Source organism: Elephas maximus, chromosome 15 (assembly GCF_024166365.1).
Source record: "Elephas maximus indicus isolate mEleMax1 chromosome 15, mEleMax1 primary haplotype, whole genome shotgun sequence".
Lineage (NCBI taxonomy): Eukaryota > Metazoa > Chordata > Mammalia > Proboscidea > Elephantidae > Elephas > Elephas maximus.
Window position 1 is genome coordinate 39,173,344 of NC_064833.1, and position 21,170 is coordinate 39,194,513.

Sequence of the window (21,170 nt, forward strand, 5' to 3'; positions counted from 1 at the left end):
AAGAATTGCATTTAAAAGATATTTTCTGGAATTACCGTGCAATGCTGTGTGGTGGGGCTGGCAAGTTCAGACTAGTATTTTTGTTTCTTGGCTACACGTGATACTTTCACTACCTTTCTGTACTTAAATAAAAGTGTACATATTATGAAAGAAGCACAAAACAAAATATGAATAATACAAGCTGGATCTGCAACTCTGTATAAATAAGGTGACCATATGGGTATGCAGTGCACATGTGGTTACCCTCTCAAAAAAAAAATACATTATATTGATTTGCTCTTTAAATGTATAAAATATGTACTTAATCCTTTTTTAAAACGGGCTTTAAAGGATATTAATGACCCCGTGTTGCAGAAAGTGTGATTACACAGATCTGTCACTAAATTAGGCACCTACCGTACTTTCCTGGACAACTCATACATTTTTAGCTAGTGAAATAATACAGACTTTGATGAAACTTGTATTTCGACAGTTTGTTGCATATTCTAAGGACCCAGACATAAGGCTTGGTGGCCCGTCTCTTGTTTTTCTTGGTTTATGACTTTCGGCTTTGTGGAATACGGCTGAGATGAAAGGATTTATCGATGACGCAAACTACTCCGTTGGCCTGTTGGATGAAGGAACAAACCTTGGAAATGTTATTGATAACTATGTTAATGAACATACCCTGGTAAGTGTGCTATCTCATATTTCACCAGTACAGTGTTGTTGGTAACCTTCCTACTGCTCAGACATGAATGCATTGTTAATGTCCAAGATGTCAATCTGATATATTTCCCTCCAGTCCTCTCAGTGGTGGTGAGCTTTTTTTTCTAGCCCGTGTTAGAAAAAAAAAAAAATGCTTCCTTATAGCCCCTTTTCTACTGTTATCTTTTAGCAGCTGGCTCTTTTATGTTTTATTTGCTTTCTTGATCTTTGTCAGCTACCCTCATAATCAGTATATGACTACTTACTCATTTTTATCAACTGTATTCTTAAGTGGATTTTAATTTAATTTTCAAATCTTGCTTGTGTATGTTAACTCAGAATTATATACTGCATTGTATATTAAAACTGTCCCGGGAATCAATTTCTATGGGATCATTTTCATTTTAAGCTTATAGAATTATTTTTGCTTATTAACCTGCTGATGGAATTTCTTTCTTTATTGGAACTAATGTCTCATATTCCCCAAATTTGTTGAATTATTATTTTCAGATTACTGGCATTCGGTAATAGGATACCAAAAAAAAAAAAAAATTAACCTTCAGGTTGCAAATGTAATCAGGTCTTCCTTACCCCAGCAAAATCCCTCTCCCTCTGCCATCAGACCTCTAGAAAAAATAGTGACGTTCACTGTCACATTGTTAAACCTACTGCTGACAAGCCACTCTATAGTTAATCTCTCTCATGTCACCAGGAACCTCCTGGTCAAAGTATGGTGACCTCTGTCTTAGTCACTTAAGAATTCTGACTCTTCTGACTTCTCCTCGTCAGATAGAATCTTTGAAATACTCCTTTTCATCTTCGTTTTTGTCCTACATCCTAAATATCTCAACACTTAGTAATGTAGTGAGTGTTATTCCTCAACTCTGTTCTTTCCCCTGACAGTCTCATCTAATTGTATGGCTCAAGAACGATTCCTTCTAGGGTTTTTTTGGTTTGTTTTTCTGTGTTACTCAGTCCACCTTTTGCTTGTTCACACTTAGCCTGCAGAGTCTCTGCTTCATAACATCGTTGGATCCATCCCTTTGTCAATTTCCATCACCATTATCCCAGTCACTTGAACACGTACCATTATGGTAACCTCATAACTTATTTCCCTTTTCGTTTTTCTGTTGTTTTTTTCTAAGCCTTTACTTCATCTTCTTGAAAATTCATTAAACACAAAACTCTCCAAATTCATTTTCCATTGCCTGTAGAGAATTTTCTATCACCTGTTGAGAATTTTTCAGACTTACACTTGCCTAAGATAAGAAAGGAAACAATAACTTTTTTATCCCATTTCTCTTGCTCTGGGTACCTGTAATTTTCTTTTTTTTTTTTTCCCATTAAAGTAAAAAAAATTTTTTATCTCCAGAACACTAGGGAATGGTGTGCTTTGTAAGGGTGGATAACTCCTGAATCTGCCACACGTGACCTATAATTTCCAATTATGTCTCTCCTCCACTTATGTTCCACTAATATATCATTTTCAGATAATCTTGATTGCTTTTCAAACATTTAAGTGTTACGCTTGCTAAATAAGATGATTTTGTCTGCCATCTAACATTGAGTAATTTATGCTCTGACTGGCACTGTCATTTCTCTGGTCCTACAATAGCCACAGCTTTAAAATCATGACCTACCTTTCCCCAAACTCTTAATTAAGTCAGTTTCTTTCTTTTGAGGGAAGACTGTTCTTATTCAGGTTTATTTGGCATTTGGTATATTCTATATTTTTTTATTCTCATTTTGCCATCTCTGTGCACACAGATTACCAACTTTGTCTCCTTAAAAATGGATTCTTAGTGAAGTTACTTCCTTGTTTTACCATCCTGTCTTTAGGTGCAGTATGTAATAGAGTTACATAGCTTGTTTGTTTAGCATTCCTAATTCTACTCGTTGTATTAGAAAGTTATATCCTGAACTGCCAAAGTAGGTGTAGATTTTAAACAGTGGCAGGGAGGATGGAAGGAATAAAAGTTCTCCTTCCTCCTGTTAACCAAAAAGTAAAACTGAGGTAATTGATTCTGAAATAAAAAGTTTCAGTAGTTGATTCTTTTTTTTTTTTAAGTGAGGAAGTATTTTAAGACTATTGTAGAGCACAGGAAAAAGTCAAGTTTAAAAACAAAGAACAAATATGTTTAAATTCTCATTGGTGTTTAGTAGATCTAGCTTAATTACTCCACCAACCTTTAAATCTAGTCATGTTATCTACATGTACATCAAGGCTCAATGTGGAGGAAAGGGGAGTTCTTTCTTTAGTTGTGGGATACTCTTATTTTCAGCAATTCTTTGATCATGTTTTTCTTTTTTTTCATGACTATAATAGACAGGAAAAAATGCATTTTTTGTGGGAGATCTTGGAAAGATTGTGAAGAAACACAGTCAGTGGCAGAATGTAGTGGCTCAGATAAAGCCATTCTACATGGTCAAGTGCAACTCCACGCCAGCTGTGCTTGAGATTTTGGCAGCTCTTGGAACTGGATTTGCTTGTTCCAATAAAGTAAGTGTCTTTCATTACTTATTTTACCACTAAACTGCAACATTTTAACTTACTTTAACTATGAGTTACCCACAACAGTAGGAATATAATTACAAAAAAGCCTGATTTTTTGAGTGAGGTTTTGTAAAACTGTTTAAATTTGCAGTCTAATATTGGAAATCTATGAACTTCTCAAGTGTTACTGATGAAAGGGATGTTCCAGTGAGATGAAACTTTGAAAATCTTTATCTCTAATCAGCACCATTAGTTGTTTCTCTTTCTTATATTAGGGCTAACTAGACCAGATTACTTCTATTACTGTAATTAATACTCTAAATGATGAAATTTCTCTGTTGGTAATTCTGTCTTTTTAAAGGTCTGATGAAGTTTTTACTAGAGTATGGTAAACGTTATAAGAATATGAACTGTGACATAATTTAACCAAAAATAAATTTATATACTACAATTGATGAAAGATAATGGAAATTTTGCTTTATAGATGATACCTTTAAAAATCTATTTTCACAGAATGAAATGGTTTTAGTGCAAGAATTGGGTGTATCACCAGAAAACATTATTTATATAAGTCCATGCAAGCAAGTATCTCAGATAAAGTATGCAGCAAAAGTTGGCGTGAATATCATGACATGTGACAATGATGTTGAATTGAAGAAAATTGCACGTAATCATCCAAATGCCAAGTAAGTGTAAAAACAAGCACATAAGAATATTCCCTTACTGCTTAGGGGTTAGGTTTGTCTTTAGCCTGGGAAGAGGGGCAGTTGTGGTAGGGCAGTGGTGTATATTATAATTATTGTAACTATCTTATTTAAATAAGCTCCTATATGGAAGTGCTGTGAGTCAGAATTGACTCAGTGGCAACAGGTTTGGTTTGTTGGTTTTAATAGCATCTTATTGGTTTTCTGCTTTGGAATAAGATAAGGATAGTTTCAGATATAAACTTGTAATCTTTAGTTAAAGAAAATCTGATTGGTGTAATACCAAATTGCGGCCACAGCTGTATTTTTATAATTACATTAACCCTCTTAGTTATTCGGTATATGAGGAACAAGTCAGCTTTGCTTGTCTGTTTTGGCTAGCTGAGGGCTTAATCCGTCTTTGGCTATGGTTCTTGAATGGTCCTTAGTGACAGTATCTTAGGAGCCTAGCTTGTAAGATTGGAGTGGTTTCTTCATTTAAGGTCCATACATCTGCCTTAGGGCAAATGAGTGAAACTTTTTTCACTCATATGAAAATGAAGACATTTTTACTTTCACTTATATGCATCCTAAGATACTGTGTGTTTGTGTATGTGGTGGTGGTGTTGATTTTTAAGGTTTTCTTTTTAAGTAAAAAAAATTTAAGGCAAAATCAATGATGTCGTATATTAATATGTCAAGAGGACTTTGAATATATAACATTCTTTCATTACCTCTAATGAGTTACTGTGTGTTATATGTTCCTGAAAATGTGTGTCATATCCATATTTTCTTGGTATTTCTATAATTTTATTATTGACCTTGCTAGTTAGTGTTCATAGAAAACTGTCCTGACAGGTTTGATTACCTGGGAAACTTGTATTTGGATAAAGGCCTTTGTTGGAAAATTTGTAGGGAACCACCTGTCTGTACTAAAAAAATCTTCCTGTTTCATGCTCTTTTGAAGACAAGATCTGATTTTGGGGCAACAATTAAGTACGCTTTGCTGCTAACCCGAAGGTTGGTGGTTCAAACCCACCCAGCTGCTCCATGGGAGAAAGGCCTGGTAATCTGCTCCTGTAAAGATTAAAACCAAACCCATTGCTGTCAAGTCAATTCCAACTCATAGCAACCCTGTAGAACAGAGTAAAACTGCCCCGTAGGGTTTCCAAGGAGCAGCTGGTAGATCTGAATTGCTGACCATTTGTTTAGCAGCCAAATGCTTAACCACTGTGCCACCAGGGTCTACAGCCCAGAAAACCCTATGGGGCAGTTCTACTCTGTCACGTGGGGTTGTCAAAAATCGACTCAGTGGCACCTAACAACAACTGCATGTTAGCCTCTAAACTGAATGGTATGGTCTTTATAGAGTTGGTTCTACTTCTAGGTAGAATAATTTTGCTTTTATTAGACTTGCCATCTGATCATACATTCATCAGGACTTGAGGAAACAGTTTTTTTATTTTAAGAAAGTCAGCATTTGTGTATTTGCAGTTTTTAGTGGTTTGTAATTTAAAGAACTCCATTTAGTCTTGGTTGTCATGCTTTGGAAGGAGGTACCAAATGGATTTGAATCTGTAGTCTAGAAGGCAATTATTTAGGCCCTTACAATAACTCAAAGCTTCCTAGCTATGTTTTGTTTCCAGTTAGAAACCTGCTAGATAAAAGAGATTAATAGGAATATTCAGAATAAGTGGCAGAGGGATAGCTAACTAGAACAATTTGGGAAATTTGAAGGTATTTAAAGCCCTGATATTTTTATTGAAAAACAATGGTGGCATTGCTATTCAATTTAGTCTTTCTAGGTGGATTTATTGACTGATGGACTTCATTTGAAAGTAATGTCATCTTTCATTACAGAGCCCAACTGACTCTTGGTGCAACAACAGAGTCTTAACTTGCTGCATTTTCCAAATTCCCATCCTTGTAAGCTTCACGCCTTAGGCCCTAATGGCTAGTTTTTTCTCTATACAGGATTATTTTTCATTAGGTTCACTTGATTCGCCCGTCGCTGGATTGGGAGCAACACACTTCTACAATCTTCAGGCTTCACATGTGCTGATGATGATGTAAACCAACTCTGCCCCAATCATCTTCCCCTTCTCTTAGGGTCTTACTACATATTGCAACAGAAGATAATATTGGAGGTGAAGAGGATAACATGAAGTTTGGCACTACATTGAAGAACTGTAGGCATCTCTTGGAATGTGCTAAGGAACTTGATGTCCAAATAATTGGGGTTAAGTGAGTATTCATTTTAAACTTGATTATACAGTGATAATTTTCTGGTTATTGCCTTAAGACTACATTTGTATGGAATCTGGAGCCCTGGTGGTACAGTGGTTGAGAGTGGGACTGCTAAGCAAAAGGTCAGCAGTTTGAATCCACCAGCCACTCCATGGAAACACTTCGGGGCAGTTCTGGTCTGTCCTATAAGGTCACTATGAGTAGCAGTCGACTTGATGGGAACAAATTATCTTTCATACTGTTTTGCACCTGTACCACCTCCTTCCCCAGTAAAGAGACAAAACAGTAAATACTGTTTCATCTAGGTTAGTGCAGAGTAATTTAAGCCATCTCCTTATAATTGGCAGAATTGCTAGAATTTTGATGAATACTAAAATGACATTCAACTTCTTTTTTGTTGTAGGTGTCATTTCATTTTTTCTTTTTCCTATTCCAAGAATTTTTTCTCTTCCCCTTATTAATCCCTCAAAGGTACTTCAATAAATCAGTAGACTTTGTATTACCCTCTTGGTTTTATGTGTTAGGAAACTGGGACTAGAGAGGTTTAATGATTTGATCATCCACGAGAAGTAATTAATTAAGGACAGAGTAGGACTAAGCCTCAAATTTTCTGAGTTTCAGTCCATTCTGAGTCTTGCAACTGAAAGTACAGAGTTCCCAAAGATAAATTTTTTATTTCTACCTTAGGTGACAATATTAGCAAATATGAGAGTTTCATTCTTATTTCATCACATTTTATTGCAGTAATGACTTTTTGAGTGTACAGTTCTGTGAATCTTAACACATGCAGAGATGTGTATAACTACTGCTGCAATCAGGATACAAAACTATATTTCAAATAACTAAGTATTCCGTTTTGAGTATTTGCTAAGTGCATGTGCTTTGAGTAGAGCGTATCACTGGACTGAATGTGTTCTTTTGTATTTAGTTCACAATAGACATATTTTTGTATTTTGTCAGATAAAATGGAACACTCAAAAGATTTTTTGGCCCAATTTTACTGAGGTTGCTTACTCTACCATAAATAAAAGCATGCCCCTATTTGATAGCCAGGAAGCTTGGCTAGTGACTCTGTTTTGTGTAAATGTTGGCTTTTCTTAACAGCTGGTATTGTAATGTGGATAACTAGAGGCCAGTGCTCCTAGTACTTTGGTAAAGTTAATCTGAACACTTAGGGTGTCCAGATGATGAACAGTAATTGACAAAGAATTATAAGAAGGGCCTCTAAAGCTTACTGCTGCTTTAAATTTATTGCCCTGTTTTTTTTTTCAGATTTCATGTTTCGAGTGCTTGCAAAGAATCTCAAGTATACGTACATGCTCTGTCTGATGCCCGATGTGTGTTTGACATGGCTGTAAGTTCTTTTCTTAAATTATTTTGTTATCTTAAGCCAGGATATTATTAAGACTAAGATTCGGTGTTTTCTACATTTTCCTACCTAATTATGTCACACACACCTTATTTTCTATAATAGTAGCATTCAGAGTTCCATATAGTCAAATCTTGTTAAGTGGGTAAGGAAGTAGAGTGGTAGTTTATTTACATATGTCTAGATAATAGATAAAAGCATAATGATAGTAAATTATGTTTATAATCAATTGTAATGCGATTCAAAAACAACAGTAGAAAATCCATAACATTGTATCATAAAAACCAAAGGCCTTCTTATACTAAAGGACAGAACGGATTAAGATGATACTATTTGCACCCTGGGGGTAGATAAGATGTTTCAAAATGTCCCTCTATCCATTACACTTGGCAAAGCATTTAAAGTATTTTTTTCATCTCTAGGGAGAATTTGGCTTCAAGATGAATATGTTAGACATTGGTGGAGGCTTCACAGGAACTGAGTTCCAATTGGAAGAGGTAAACTTGGACAGATGGACATAACAGAATAACCTCTCTCTGCTGCTTGACCGGTAGATGTGTAGACTAGGTTTTCACAATGGGAATAGACATGTCAGGCAGAAGCTAAAACTTGTAATACTCTGTAATAATGTCATTCTAGGAAAATAACAGGCAGTGAGAATACCTAATTTTGAAAAGTTTAATAAAATTCTTTGAGCTCTGTAACATAAGCTTATCACAGAATTTTCTGTTTCCGTTCTTCTATTGAGTACTTAATGGTACAAATGAATTTGTAACTTGGATAATTTATGTGCTTTTATCTAGATGCATGTCACTCTTCACCTTCTTGTTCCTCTACCCTCTTCTGCTTATTCTGTAATACCTAGAAACTACTATTTTCTTGAAAATTTGTCTTCTCTGTTGCTAGCAATCAAGTATAGAAAAAATAATCACCAATAGTTACCTTCTGCTGGAGTTGCATACATTTTTTAAAATAAATGGCATTCTGATAGTTACAAAATAAACTTTGATGACTTGAAGGCCTGTTTAATGGCTTGAAGATAACTTCTGACTAGCTAAACTTCATGGTCTGCAGTTGTAACTACCCACTTCTAGAAAACTTATTTAATAGCTGTCAGGCTCTTAATACTGAGAATTATCTACTCCAATGTTGAAACCGTAATCTGGCATTTAAAATCCGTAGGTTAATCATGTTATCAGCCCTTTGTTGGATGTCTACTTTCCTGAAGGATCTGGCATTAAAATAATCTCAGAGCCTGGAAGCTACTATGTGTCTTCTGCATTTACACTTGCAGTTAACATCATTGCAAAGAAAGTTGTTGAAAATGATAAATTTTCCTCTGGAGGTAAGTTACCCAGTTACACTTTTCTTTCTCTTAGTAGCTAATTCCAGTTATTCTGGAGATGAATTTATTAGAAACTAAGATGTAAATATACTGTAGGACATTTCATGAGTTGTAATGTTATGAGTATTTGTCAGTCAGCTGTGGGCATCTGGGGAGCTCTCAGAATGTTCTCGCCATGGTTCCACTCCATAAAGCTTCCTGAATCCATCTGTAGTGGAACTGATGTGTAAATATGCATATTTTAGATAAACTTCCCCAAGTGATTTCCCAACACCTTTTTTTTTTTTTGTACATTAGATAAAGGTTTACAGAACAAACTAGTTTCTCATCAAACAGTTAGTATACACATTATTCTTTGACATTGGTTAACAACCCCTCGACATGTCAACCCTCCCTTCTCAACCCTGGGTTCCCTGTCACCAGCTTTCCTGTTCCCTCCTTTCTTCCGGTCCCTGCCCCAGGGCTGGTGCACCTCTTTAGTCCTGTTTTGTTCCATGGGCCTGTTCAATCTTTGGCTGAGAGGTGAACCTCAGGAGTGACCTCATTACCAGGCTGAAAGGGTGTCTGGGGCCATACTCAGGGTTTCTCCAGTCTCTGTCAGGCCAGCAAGTCTGGTCTTTCTTTTTGAGTTAGAATTTTGTTATACATTTTTCTCCAGCACTGTCCGGGACCCTCTGTTGTGATCCCTGTCAGAGCAGTCAGTGGTGGTAGCTGGGCACCATCTAGTTTTACCAGATTCAGTCTGGTGGAGGCCATGGTAGATGTGGACTAATCTTGCCCTTGTATCCTTAGTTTTCTTTATTCTTCCTTGCTCCCGAAGGGGTGAGACCAGTGGAGTATCCTAGATGGCTGCTCACAGGCTTTTAAGACCCCAGACGCTACTCACTAAAGTAGAATGTAGAACATATTCTTTATAAACTGTGATACGCCAGTTGAGCTAGATGTTCCCCGAGACCATGGTCTCCACAGCCCTCAGCTCAGCAGTTCAGTCCTTCAGGGAGTTTGGATGTGTCTGTATAAGGTACCATGATCTTACCTTATACAGGTTGTGTTGGCTTGCCCAGTATTGTGTACTGTCTTACCCTTCACCAAAGTTTCCACTTAGCTATTTTCTATTAAGTGTTTTTCAGCCCCCACCCCTACCCTCCCTTGTAACCATCAAAGATTGTTTCTTTTTGTATGTAAACCTTTCCATGAGTTTTTACAGTAGTATTTTCATACAGTATTTGTCTTTTTGTCATTGACTCAGCGTAATGTCCTCCAAATTCATCGTTGTTCTTTAGCTTTGGGTAATACTCCGTTGGGTATATGTAACACAGTTTATTTATCCATTCATCTGTTGAAGGGCATCTAGGTTGTTTTCATCTTTTTTGCTTTTGTGAACAATGCTGCAGTGAACATGGGTGTGCATATGTCTATTTGTGTGACAGCTCTTATTTCTCTAGGATATATATTTTTCTAGGATTGCTGAATCATATGGTATTTCTATTTCTAGCTTTCCAAGAAAGCGCCATATCGTTTTCCAAAATGGTTGTATCATTTTACATTCCCACCAGCAGTGCATGAGTTTTGATCTCCCCGCAGCCTCTCCAACATTTGTTATTTCCTGTTTTTTTGGATTTGTGCCAGTGATGGGGGTGAGATGGTATTTCATTGTGGTTTTGATTTGCATTTCTGTAATGGCTAGAGAGCATGAGCATTTCCTCATGTGTCTCTTGGCTGGCTTGAATGTCTTCTTTGGTAAAGTGTCTGTTCATTCCTTTGCCCATTTTTAAATTGGATTGTTTGACTTTTTGTTGTAGAGGTGTTGGATTTTCTTGTAGATTAGATCTTTTGTCTCATTTGTAATAGCCAAAAAATTTTTTTCCAGTCTGTAGGTTCTTTTTACTCTTTTGGTGAAGTCTTTTGATTGATTTCTCAGTGCTTGTTAAGAATCCTTGCTCTACTCTGCTGCCTCTGTTATGTTCCTTTTGCCCAGATGGGTCACGAGGGAATCTATCTACCTCATACTTTCTTATGTAACAAGGGCCAGTGAAGAAGGGCACCCAACTCTCGTCACCCTTTTAATCCATCTTTGGTCAAACTAACAAAGGCACTTGACAGTATGTCATGTGGGCCAGTATCTCTTAAAAATACATAGGAAGTGCAGTCGGCCCTCCATATCCACTGGTTCTGCACCCGTGGTTCCAACCAACCACAGATCGAAAATACTCAAGAAAAATAAACCAAACTTTTTTTTTCTTGTGATTATTCCCTGAACGATACAGTATGACAGCTATTTACATAGTATTTACATTGTGTTAGGTATTATTAGTAATCTAAAGATGATTTAAAGTATATGGGAAGATGTGCCTAGGTTATCTGGAAATATTGCCATTTTATGTAAGTGACTTGAGCATCCTCGGATTTTTGGTATCCACAGGGGTGGGGTTCCTGGAATATTGAGGGACAACTGTACTGTTCTTCACTAAGTAGATAAGCAGACAACTTTTTTTCCTGTAGTTTTTCAAATCTTTGTATGAGCAAAGATAAGAGACCGCTTTTTTTTTTTCCTTTTGAGTTTTATACTTTCTTAAACTTGAAGAGTGTCAAGGATATAAGGAATTTCCATAGATCCTTTGCCCAGGTTCATTGTTTTCATTTTGCCCTATTTGCTTTATCATTGTCTATATATACACATACAAATAATTTTTTCCTTTAGTTATATTTCCCTGGTTACAAAAGTCAGATAATATTGATACAGCACCGTTACCTAATCTACAGTCCATTGGAAAATTGTCCATTTTCCCAGTATTGTCTTCAATAGCTTTTTGTTTTTGTTATTTTATGTCCAGTCCAGGTCCATACATTGCGTTTAATTGTCATATCTCTTTTAATCTAGAAAAAATTTCTCAACCTCACTTTTTGTTTTTTTGACATTTTTGAAAAGTAGAAGTTTTATTAAATGTCTGGGATTGTCTAATGGCTTCTTATGATTCGGGTCCTGCATTTTTGGTAGGAAACCCACTGAAGCGATATTCTTTCTGAATGCGTTGTATTAGGAGGCACATGATAGCAGTCTCTTCAGTATTGGTGATGCTAGTTTTAAGTTTGGATCACTTGGTTGAGATAGTGTCAGCCAGATTTCTCTCCATGGTGAAGTGAGGATATAACTTGAAGACTTTATAAACAGTTTTTTGTCAGAAACATTCATTTTAGCATCTGTCAATGAATTTCGAATTCTATATTCAGTCTATGTATTAGTTGGCCTTTTACTGTGAATAATAGCTTTCCCTTCCCCCTATATATTTGTTCATATTAGATTATACTCTACTGAGTAAGTTACCTATGAATCTATTACTTTCACATATTTTTTAATGCTCGTACCATCATATGGGCCAGTGGGAGGCCCTTTAGCTGGGTCCTTTTGACATGCATTACTGACTGTACATCAAAATGTCCCGGGCTTATCTTATACTTTTTCTGCCTCATTCCTGGAATCAGCCGTTTCTGCAAGGAGCCTTGGTTCATTGTAGTAGAGAGTGGTATTTTAAAAACCAAGAAATGAGTATTGGATGTGCTCACTGCTACTGGAGGGTCATTGCTTCTAGGCTTTCTCACTGGACAGAGCTAGGAAATACATGTATGTGTATATACGTGTATACATATATCTCTGTAGTAAAAGGAGAGCCTGGGTGGTGCAAATTGTTAACACGCTCGGTTGCTAATGGAAAGGTTGGCAGTTCAAGTTTACTCTGAGGCGCTTCAGAAGAAAGTCTGGTGATCTGCTTCCCAGAAATGAGCCACTGGAAACCTGGTAGAGCAGAGTTCTACTCTGACACACACAGGGTCGCTGTGAGTCAGAAGTGACAAAGTGGCAGCTGGTTTGGGTCATATATTAAAAACCATGAGTTTATACTGATAGTTCTGCTTTTTCCCTTTCCCATATTTTTAACTGCCCCAGGAGTGAGAAACCTAGTTCCCATTTCTTTTCACAGTTGCTTAAGTCCAGAATACAAAGTATTTTCAGAATTGGTAACCCATACTACTGCAAAAAGCAAACCATTTAACTACAATTCAGTGTCTGTTTAACTTAGTATTTTCTGTTTTGTTTTGTTTTTAAGGTAAAACCTACATACAGTGAAATGTATGTAGTGTGTAGTTTAAGTATATAATTGAATGAGTTGATGAAGGTATGCAACCACATCCCCAATATCAAGATAGAGAGATCATACTCATAATCTTAGGAATTTCTTTCTCAGGCAGTTTGCCCCTCTCCTCCACCTCCGATAGCCACTGTTCTTCTTTTTTCCCACTATAGATTATTTTTTATAGATTATTTTAGGCTGTTCATGAACTTACAATAAGTGGAATTATATAGTATATACTCGTGTAAGGTGCCTCAGCGTGTCTGAAATTGATCCATATTTTATGTTTATTGCTAAGTAGTATTCCTCCATTGTGTGAATTTATCCATTTTCTTTTGGTGATGGACATCTGGCTTGTTTCCAAGTTTTGACTGCTGTGAATAAACCTGTTAAGAACATTATTGTACAAGTCTTCTGATTTCTCTTAGATAAATAATGAAAAGAATTGCTGAATCATAGAGTAGGTGTTTCTGTGATGGTATAACAAATTTCCAAACATTTTCTCAAAGTGGTTATTATCATTTTACCCTCCCACTGACTATATATGAAAGTTTTGGTTTCTCCACACCTTCACCAATTTTTTTTGTATTTGCCTTTTAATATTATCAATTCTTCTAAATGTGTGGTGGGGCTCGTTGTGATTTGAATTTGCATTTACCTGATGACTGTTTTCATGTGCTCGTTGAAACGTGTTCAGTTCTTTAAGCTACGAGTTTTGTTCTGAGGTATGTCAGTCTGTGTCTATTTTTAGTCAATTTAAATGTGTTAAGAAATGTGAGAACTACATTAAGCAGTTCTGTAAAAACTAAATCTATTTGTTATGCCTTGTATTATCTCCTAACTATATAGTAGACATTTTACTATAAATTCATTTTATTTTTTCTCTTTGTATTTCAGTAGAAAAAACCGGAAGTGATGAACCAGCCTTTATGTATTATATGAATGATGGTGTTTATGGTTCTTTTGCATGTAAACTGTCTGAGGACTTAAATACCATTCCAGAGGTTCACAAGGCAAGTTTTATGATAAATACTATCAAAATCTATTTGACAGTTTATAAGCAGAGCTGTTAGTTTAAGATGCATGTCAATTTTTTGAGTAAATATTTTAGCATGTGGAAAATTACCACCTGTTTTTTGGAAACCCTGGTGGCATAGTGGCTGCTAACCAAAGGGTTCGTAGTTTGAATCCGCCAGGTGCTCCTTGGCAACATTATGGGGCAGTTCTGCTCTGTCCTGTAGGGTCGCTATGAGTCAGAATCAACTTGACGGCACTGGGTTTAGTCTGATACCTTGAAATGGAGTCAGTGGTCCCACTGGGGCTGAGAAGGAGGTCCAGGACAGGAGCATCACTGGGGTTGAGAAGGAGGTCTAGGACAGGAGCACCACTGCCCCTAGTTCTGTGCCTTTTTTCAATCCGTAACATGAGTACATTGGATCTGAAATAGTGAAAGTTCTTTAATTCTTGCATATGCGTGAGTAAAAAATGATTTTTGTAAAAACCTTTTCTTTTCCTACAGAAATACAAGAAAGATGAGCCTCTGTTTACAAGCAGCCTTTGGGGTCCATCCTGTGATGAGCTTGACCAGATTGTGGAAAGTTGTCTTCTTCCTGAGCTGAATGTGGGAGATTGGCTTATCTTTGATAACATGGGAGCAGATTCTTTCCATGAACCATCTGCTTTTAATGATTTTCAGAGGCCAGCCATTTATTACATGATGTCATTTAGTGATTGGTAAGGTGATGATTTTGTCTTAAAGCAGATGGGATATTTGAGGTGGCATTTTAGATTTTTTGATTACTTTAATTCTGTGATGAATGTATACCTTACGAGTAAGGTATACCCTTTTAAGGTTTTTGGAAGACTTGTTAATTTCATTGTCCGTTTGTTATGTGGTTTATGCAGTAGTATTTATGTTAAATCACAAGATTTTGCTTATTTTTTCTTTTTATGTAGGTATGAGATGCAAGATGCTGGAATTACTTCAGACATAATGATGAAGAACTTCTTCTTTGTGCCTTCTTGCATTCAGTTGAACCAAGAAGACAGCTTTTCCACTGAAGCTTAAGCAGGCGTTAACAGTTCTTTAGATCTAAAGTTGCAGGTTAAGCTTGTCTGGTCAACATTCCAATGCGGGGGGGAAAAAATCTGAACAATCTTATTCTGTTAATTTTCTTGAAAACAAACACTATTAGTAATAGCTGTTTGGGACCAGACAAAATCTGCTGTCAAATATAATTCACTGGGGCTAATGGGAGATTTAGATAATGTATCCAGATTTAAACTTACCAGTTTGCCCTACCCCTAAGTGTTTAAAATAAAATATGCAACAAAATGGATGACTTAGTGGAGATGGAAGCCCATTAATTGGGTTCCCCATTAAACCGTTTACATACAATTACACAGTTTTTATACTAAGGATTTGTGTTAAAAAGTCATGTAGAGTTAATGTCTTTCACCCAGATAGATCAAATGTCAGTGGAAGACCGGTGTGACTTCATTAGATACGTTTAGTGTATTTAGAATGTGTAAATTTGTGCTTTGAACTGTAGTTTAATAAATGTAAAATTGCATCATAGTGTTTGTTGTATTTGACCTAATGTAACCCTTGTATGATTGCAATAAAATTTTTGTGTAGATTTTACTGTTTTTTCAGGCTAAAACTTTGGGGAAAGGGGCTAGCTTAGCAAAGGTAGTTTTGAAATAGATGTGTATATGGACTGTTTTGAAGGTTATTTTTCTTTATAGCCCATTTAAGTTTAGTTTGGCTCAGTATGTTTTTCAATTATTTAATTAGTAATTTAAGTAAAATGTTTGGTAAATCATTGTGAAGTTCAGATTCATTATGGAGAGTTGATGTGCAGTAAGCATGATGTTTAACAATATTAACACCAGAAATGTAACTCCTGCATAAACCAGTTGTAATAATTAATAGGTGTTTCTGTATAGATAGAATGCGTAGAGTACCTTAGTAAATCTTTGATTTCCACATCTTTTGTCTGAAATGGAAGATTCTATTAAATACTTTCAGTAAGCTCTGGGGGGAGGGAAAGAAAATTGCAGAAAACTGCAGGGCACTAAAATTCAAAAGAAGGGCTACACCCATATCCAGAAACCTAACACTCTTTTGCACGGAATATTATTTAATTTCAGAGTTGGGGGGAGGTGTGGGTAAAGCACACTGTTTTCTTCAATTTCTCAATTGCAGTGATTTCAATCTTCTTTTTTTTTTTAATCTATGCCCTTAGTTCCTGTTACTTCCCATTTGTTCAGCTTACTGGTAACTGTAATTCTTTTCATACTAAAATTTTGTGGTGGTTGAGGAAGGGAGCAACGTCACTAATCTGACAGTTGTTGCCAAGAATTTGCATTGTTCACTGCTAGTTTGTTAGTAATCTTAGATCTCAGAATCACCATAGTAATAAAATAAACAGGGGTCATTTTTTCCTAACTTAATCTATGTTCAGATGTGGAATTTCTGTCTTCCAAGAGGAAATGTGACTTCACTTTGGTGCCAATGGACAGAAAATTCTACCTGTGCTACATAGGAAAAGTTTGGAATGCACTTATAGCTGGTTTTTACACCTTGATGTCAAGGTGCAAAGAAATTGATCATGAATTGCTAGTAAATTTCAATCTTTTAAACCAGTAGGTGCTTAATATTTTTGATTTGATTAATGCCCATTTGAATTTCATGGGTTCTATTAATATAATAAAATTTAGGACCCCAATCCATTGTCATCTAATTCCCCTTGGACTCTTCCAAGGTATAACGTGGGGTTTTATGCAGAATTCTAGACTACCATGCAACTTTTTTTTAACTGTACTAAGAGGGAGGAATTGTTGCCTGCCTTCCTTACGTGTTGTGCTTTGTTGTGGTCCATAAATGCCAAACCTTTTTAAAAGATGGTACAACTTTGAGTCCTTGCCTTGAGTATACAACCTTGAGCTATATGGCATGTTAATTTTGCCATGTCCATGGAGAGCTGTTCTATGTGAAACAGCTCAGAGTTGGAAACGTCACATGTGAATGATATGGTAACTTTCAGAAATGTCTGTAATGTATTTGAAGACTGTTCGCCATAAATCTGAAGTTTGAACCTATGTATTTCATTTCAATTTGGTATGCTAAAAAGGTACTGAATTAATGTAATCTTTTTTTCCCCACAATATTGTAATCTCAGTTCAGAATTTATTTGAAAATATAAATCCCAAATGATTTCTATATAGTAAATTGAACTGTAAAGGTAACTTGTGTGTGATTCTGAATACACAGATAAAATGTTTTTATTCCTCATCAAATTTTACTCTGGTGGCTTCTGTTATAAAATAGACTTGAAATTTTACATGTCAGCTTTGTATATATTCACCTGCAGCATTCTTTCAGAATCTCATTTTGTTTACTACAAAATAACAGCTTTGAATCTAGTAAAGTGATGCTGGTAATTACTTAATGGAACAATGGACGTTTTGATAAGGTCAAACCAAGATGTTTCTAGGGCCACCTTCCTAGGCACATTAATTTACCACTTCTAAGAATTTTATACATAGGCTAAATAAATGGATCTACATAAACAAGCTAGATATTCCAAGTGAACTTGGGCACTGATAACATTCAGTACACATACAGACGAAGAAAGCCAAATACTGTTCAATCCCTTTCTCGTGAAGGAATTGCTCTCTGCTACTTTCTTTTTTTTTTTTACTTTCAGTAAGTGAATTTCTCTGCTGGAGAGCCTGTGACATGGCACCATCTAAATAGGTTTTTTGACAATATATTTGGGGGCTACTCATTTGGCTTTGGAATTTCCTGGTTTCTTTGTAGAAATTACTGTAAAAAAACTGTAGATGGGTACTAATTGGGAAGGGGGCTAGCCAGCAAAAGTAGCTACTTGCACCAGATGGGTTTTTAATAGTACATTTGGTTGCTCACTTGTCTTGATTTTATGAAGTCTTCTGAACTAAACTCTGCTGAGATGAGAAACTTTTTTTCTTGAACATTTTTGAATATGGGTAACTTGGTATAAAATTCCTTAGTGTTTTCCTAGAAGAAAAAAGCTTGATTTTTTAGGCAAGGCAGGGGTATATGGTAGTCAAAGTTAGGGTGTAGGCTTTGACTCCAGTCAGCATCAAATCCTAACTGCCAGTAAGTAGAGTGTACATGGGCTAGTCATCTGATCTTTCTGTGCTTCAGTTTCCTCAACTATAAAATGGGGTAATAAAAGTACCAGCTTCATAGGGTTATGAGGCTATAACAGTTGTAAGGTGCTGAGAACAGTACCTGGCACACAGAAAATAAACAAGCCCTTTGCGTAGAATTGAGATTCTGCCTTAGACCCGATAGGACAGTAGAACTCCTCATAGGGTTTCCAAGGAGCAGCTGGTGGATTCAAACTGCCAGCTTCTTGGTTGGTAGCCACGCTCTTAACCACTGTACCACCTGGGCTCCATGGCATACAATAGGGTTCAGTAAATTTCGAATATTACCATTTAGACTATGTTTTTTTGGGCAAGTTGCTCTGGGCCATGATTTTTTAAAAAAAAAAAAAAAACTGATTTTCTTACCTGTCGTCAAATGGGGATAATAGAACCTAATCTTGCCCATTGTAGGAATTCAAAGAGGTAATAGCAAAGGTGCCTAGCTGTAGTGTCTGGCATGTAGGTAACACTAAGCAAATAACAGCTGTGCTTGATGCTTGGTCTTTTTTTAAGGTGATTTTTGCATATATTTGACCTCACCCGTTCGGTTTTGGACATGTAAATTGGTGGGGGTTGATGCGTTGATCCCTGTTATTTAAGTTACTTGATTTCAGAATAACCTGGCAGTGTTGTCTAAAAGCACCATCTGTTTGTGAAAGCAGTGAAATTGGCTGGCAGAAAGCAATAAAAAAAAGAAACGAGAGAAAAGGCTTCCACATTCAGGTTGTAAATAAATTTGCTACAAATACTTCTCATTCTTATCCTGAAGGCAAAATAGAAGTATGGTACAAAGTGTGTATAGATGAAGGCTTTCATAATGGGGATAAACCTGTCCTACCAATAAAAACCAAACGTGTTGCCCTTGAGTTAATTCCGACTCAGCAACCCTATAGGACAGAGTAGATATTGCCCTACGGGGGTTCCAAGGAGCTGCTGGTGGATTCAAAACTCTTGACCTGGTTAGAAGCCTGAGCTCTGAACTACTGCACCACTAGGCTCCAGGTCTTGAACAGTTTTTGCTGAAGGCTGATCTGTTAATCTTATTAAGGGTGGCTGTATTTTGGAACCAAAAGTAAATTATATCTGATTTCTGGAGCTTTGTCCCCCTCTGGGAGTAGAATCAAATTTGAGTCAAGGACTGTTTGAGCATGTGATTATTCATACCATTTGTGTTGCTAATTTGGGACATGGAGGAAGTATAGAAATGATAGCAAAGTCTTTTATGAAAACCTCTCAGGTTTTCTGGCTCTGAAAACTTGGAGTTCCTACTCTTAAACATACTGAGGAGTTGTTTTTCCTTTGCCTAAAACAGATTATGGGTGCCACATTTGTCTTTCAAATCATAGTGCATAAAAAAGAATATAGATAAATGCTGAAGCCACCCCTGGCTCAAAAGACATTCTGACTTAAATGTTATATAGTTGAAGGATTTGTGTTTTGTGGGAAACTGGGACTGGCCAAGTTTAAGGACAATGAGTAGAAGGTTTAATCTACCCAACATGCTCACTTGGAGCAGGTAAAATACCATCTTTCTTAACACCTGAATTCCATGGCCTATGTTGACTTGAATTTTAAAAAGCAATTCCATTGTTAAATGGACTTTTCAAACTCTGATTTTTACCATATTATTGTTTATGCCTTTTAAAACCCTTTATAGTTGATTTTATTTGCTAAAGCTATTGAGAAGATTGGCACTGGGTCAGTTATAGGAAGTTGAAAAGTTAAGAACCTACAACTGGCTAAAAGATGTAGTGATTTTTGCATCCTTGAGAAAGAAGGGTTGTATAAGATTGCAAAAGAAGATCTTGCAGGAAACGGGGTGGGGCAGGGAGAGGGGGCTTAATCTGATTAATTTAGCCCCAGATTCCTTTCAGTTAAGCATTTTCTGAATAATGGCAGGGCCAGGCTTTATCTGATGTGTGCTTGTGGCGATCAGTTTTTAGCAATCTGCAGAAGAGGGAATACTTAGCTAAAGTGTAAGAATTTTAATTTTTTGGATTTCATTCATTTCCTCACATCCATTTTCTATTTTCTTAAATTTATATAATCCCATTTTTAAATTATAACTGCTCTACTTTATGGGAGGTTTTCAGGTTGATATTCCAAGCCTATTTATCATTTCTGTGATTTTTAAATTTCTAATAGCGAATTTTTTATAATTTATTTTTGCTAATAATATATACAGAACCTACACCAATTCAGCAATTTCTGTGTGTACAGTTCAGTGACATTACATTTTTCTAGTTGTGCAACCATTCTCACCTCCTTTTCCAAGTTGTTCCTCCGCCATTAACATAAACTCACTGCCTCCTAAGTTTCCTATCCAGACTCTTGAGTTGCTATGGTCAATGTGATCCCATATAGATTTTTTTTTTTTTTTTTAAAGAGCACAGTGGTGGAGGCAGACAGTCCTTACTAGCTAAGCTAAATTATTTGATTTTAAGAAGACATCAGGAGATATTTTTGGCTTAAGGTTTAAAAATTAGGGCAATAGTTTCAGGGGTTCACTCAGCTTCCATGGCTCCAGTGAGACTATAATCCATGAGAATTTAAAATTCTGTTCTCCATCTTCTCCCTTTGGATCAGAATAGAATCTTTGATCAAAATGTTCAGCAGTGGTAGCCAGGTACCATCCAGTTCCTCTGGTGGTGTGGCAAAGGGGGCAGTTGTTCATGGAGGCAATGAGCCACACATTCCATTTCCTCCTATTCCTAACTCTTCTTCCTCTGTTGCTCCAGGCAAATAGAGACCAATTATTGTATCTTGGATGGCCATTTGCAAGCTTTTGAAATCCCGTGGTGGGATTGTGGTTAAGAGCTGTGACTGCTAACCAAAAGGTCCACAGTTCAAATCCACCAGGCACTCCTCTGAAACCCTGTGGGGTAGTTCTACTCTTTTTTTTTTTTTTTCAGTCACTGTTGTAAATATATCTTGTCTCATAACTTCCGCCAATTCAACTTTTTACGGGTGTACAACTTACTGACAGCAATTTCATTAATAGGTTGTGCAACCCTACCCT

General features: G+C 36.5%; 1 protein-coding gene across 2 annotated transcripts in view; it reads left to right on the forward strand.

Moving 5' to 3' along the window:
- The window catches only part of AZIN1 (antizyme inhibitor 1), a 37,776-nt gene extending 20,532 nt beyond the window's left edge, over positions 1 to 17,244 (forward strand). For both annotated transcript variants that reach the window (XM_049853675.1, XM_049853674.1), the window contains 10 exons: positions 473 to 670; positions 3,014 to 3,187; positions 3,695 to 3,867; positions 5,974 to 6,108; positions 7,384 to 7,465; positions 7,903 to 7,977; positions 8,663 to 8,825; positions 13,850 to 13,965; positions 14,472 to 14,686; positions 14,909 to 17,244. In XM_049853675.1, coding sequence (XP_049709632.1) covers positions 569 to 670; positions 3,014 to 3,187; positions 3,695 to 3,867; positions 5,974 to 6,108; positions 7,384 to 7,465; positions 7,903 to 7,977; positions 8,663 to 8,825; positions 13,850 to 13,965; positions 14,472 to 14,686; positions 14,909 to 15,020 — 1,347 coding nt within the window. In that variant the 5' untranslated portion in view covers positions 473 to 568 and the 3' untranslated portion in view covers positions 15,021 to 17,244. The remainder of the gene's footprint in view (positions 1 to 472; positions 671 to 3,013; positions 3,188 to 3,694; positions 3,868 to 5,973; positions 6,109 to 7,383; positions 7,466 to 7,902; positions 7,978 to 8,662; positions 8,826 to 13,849; positions 13,966 to 14,471; positions 14,687 to 14,908) is intronic.
- Positions 17,245 to 21,170: the final 3,926 nt, after the last annotated feature.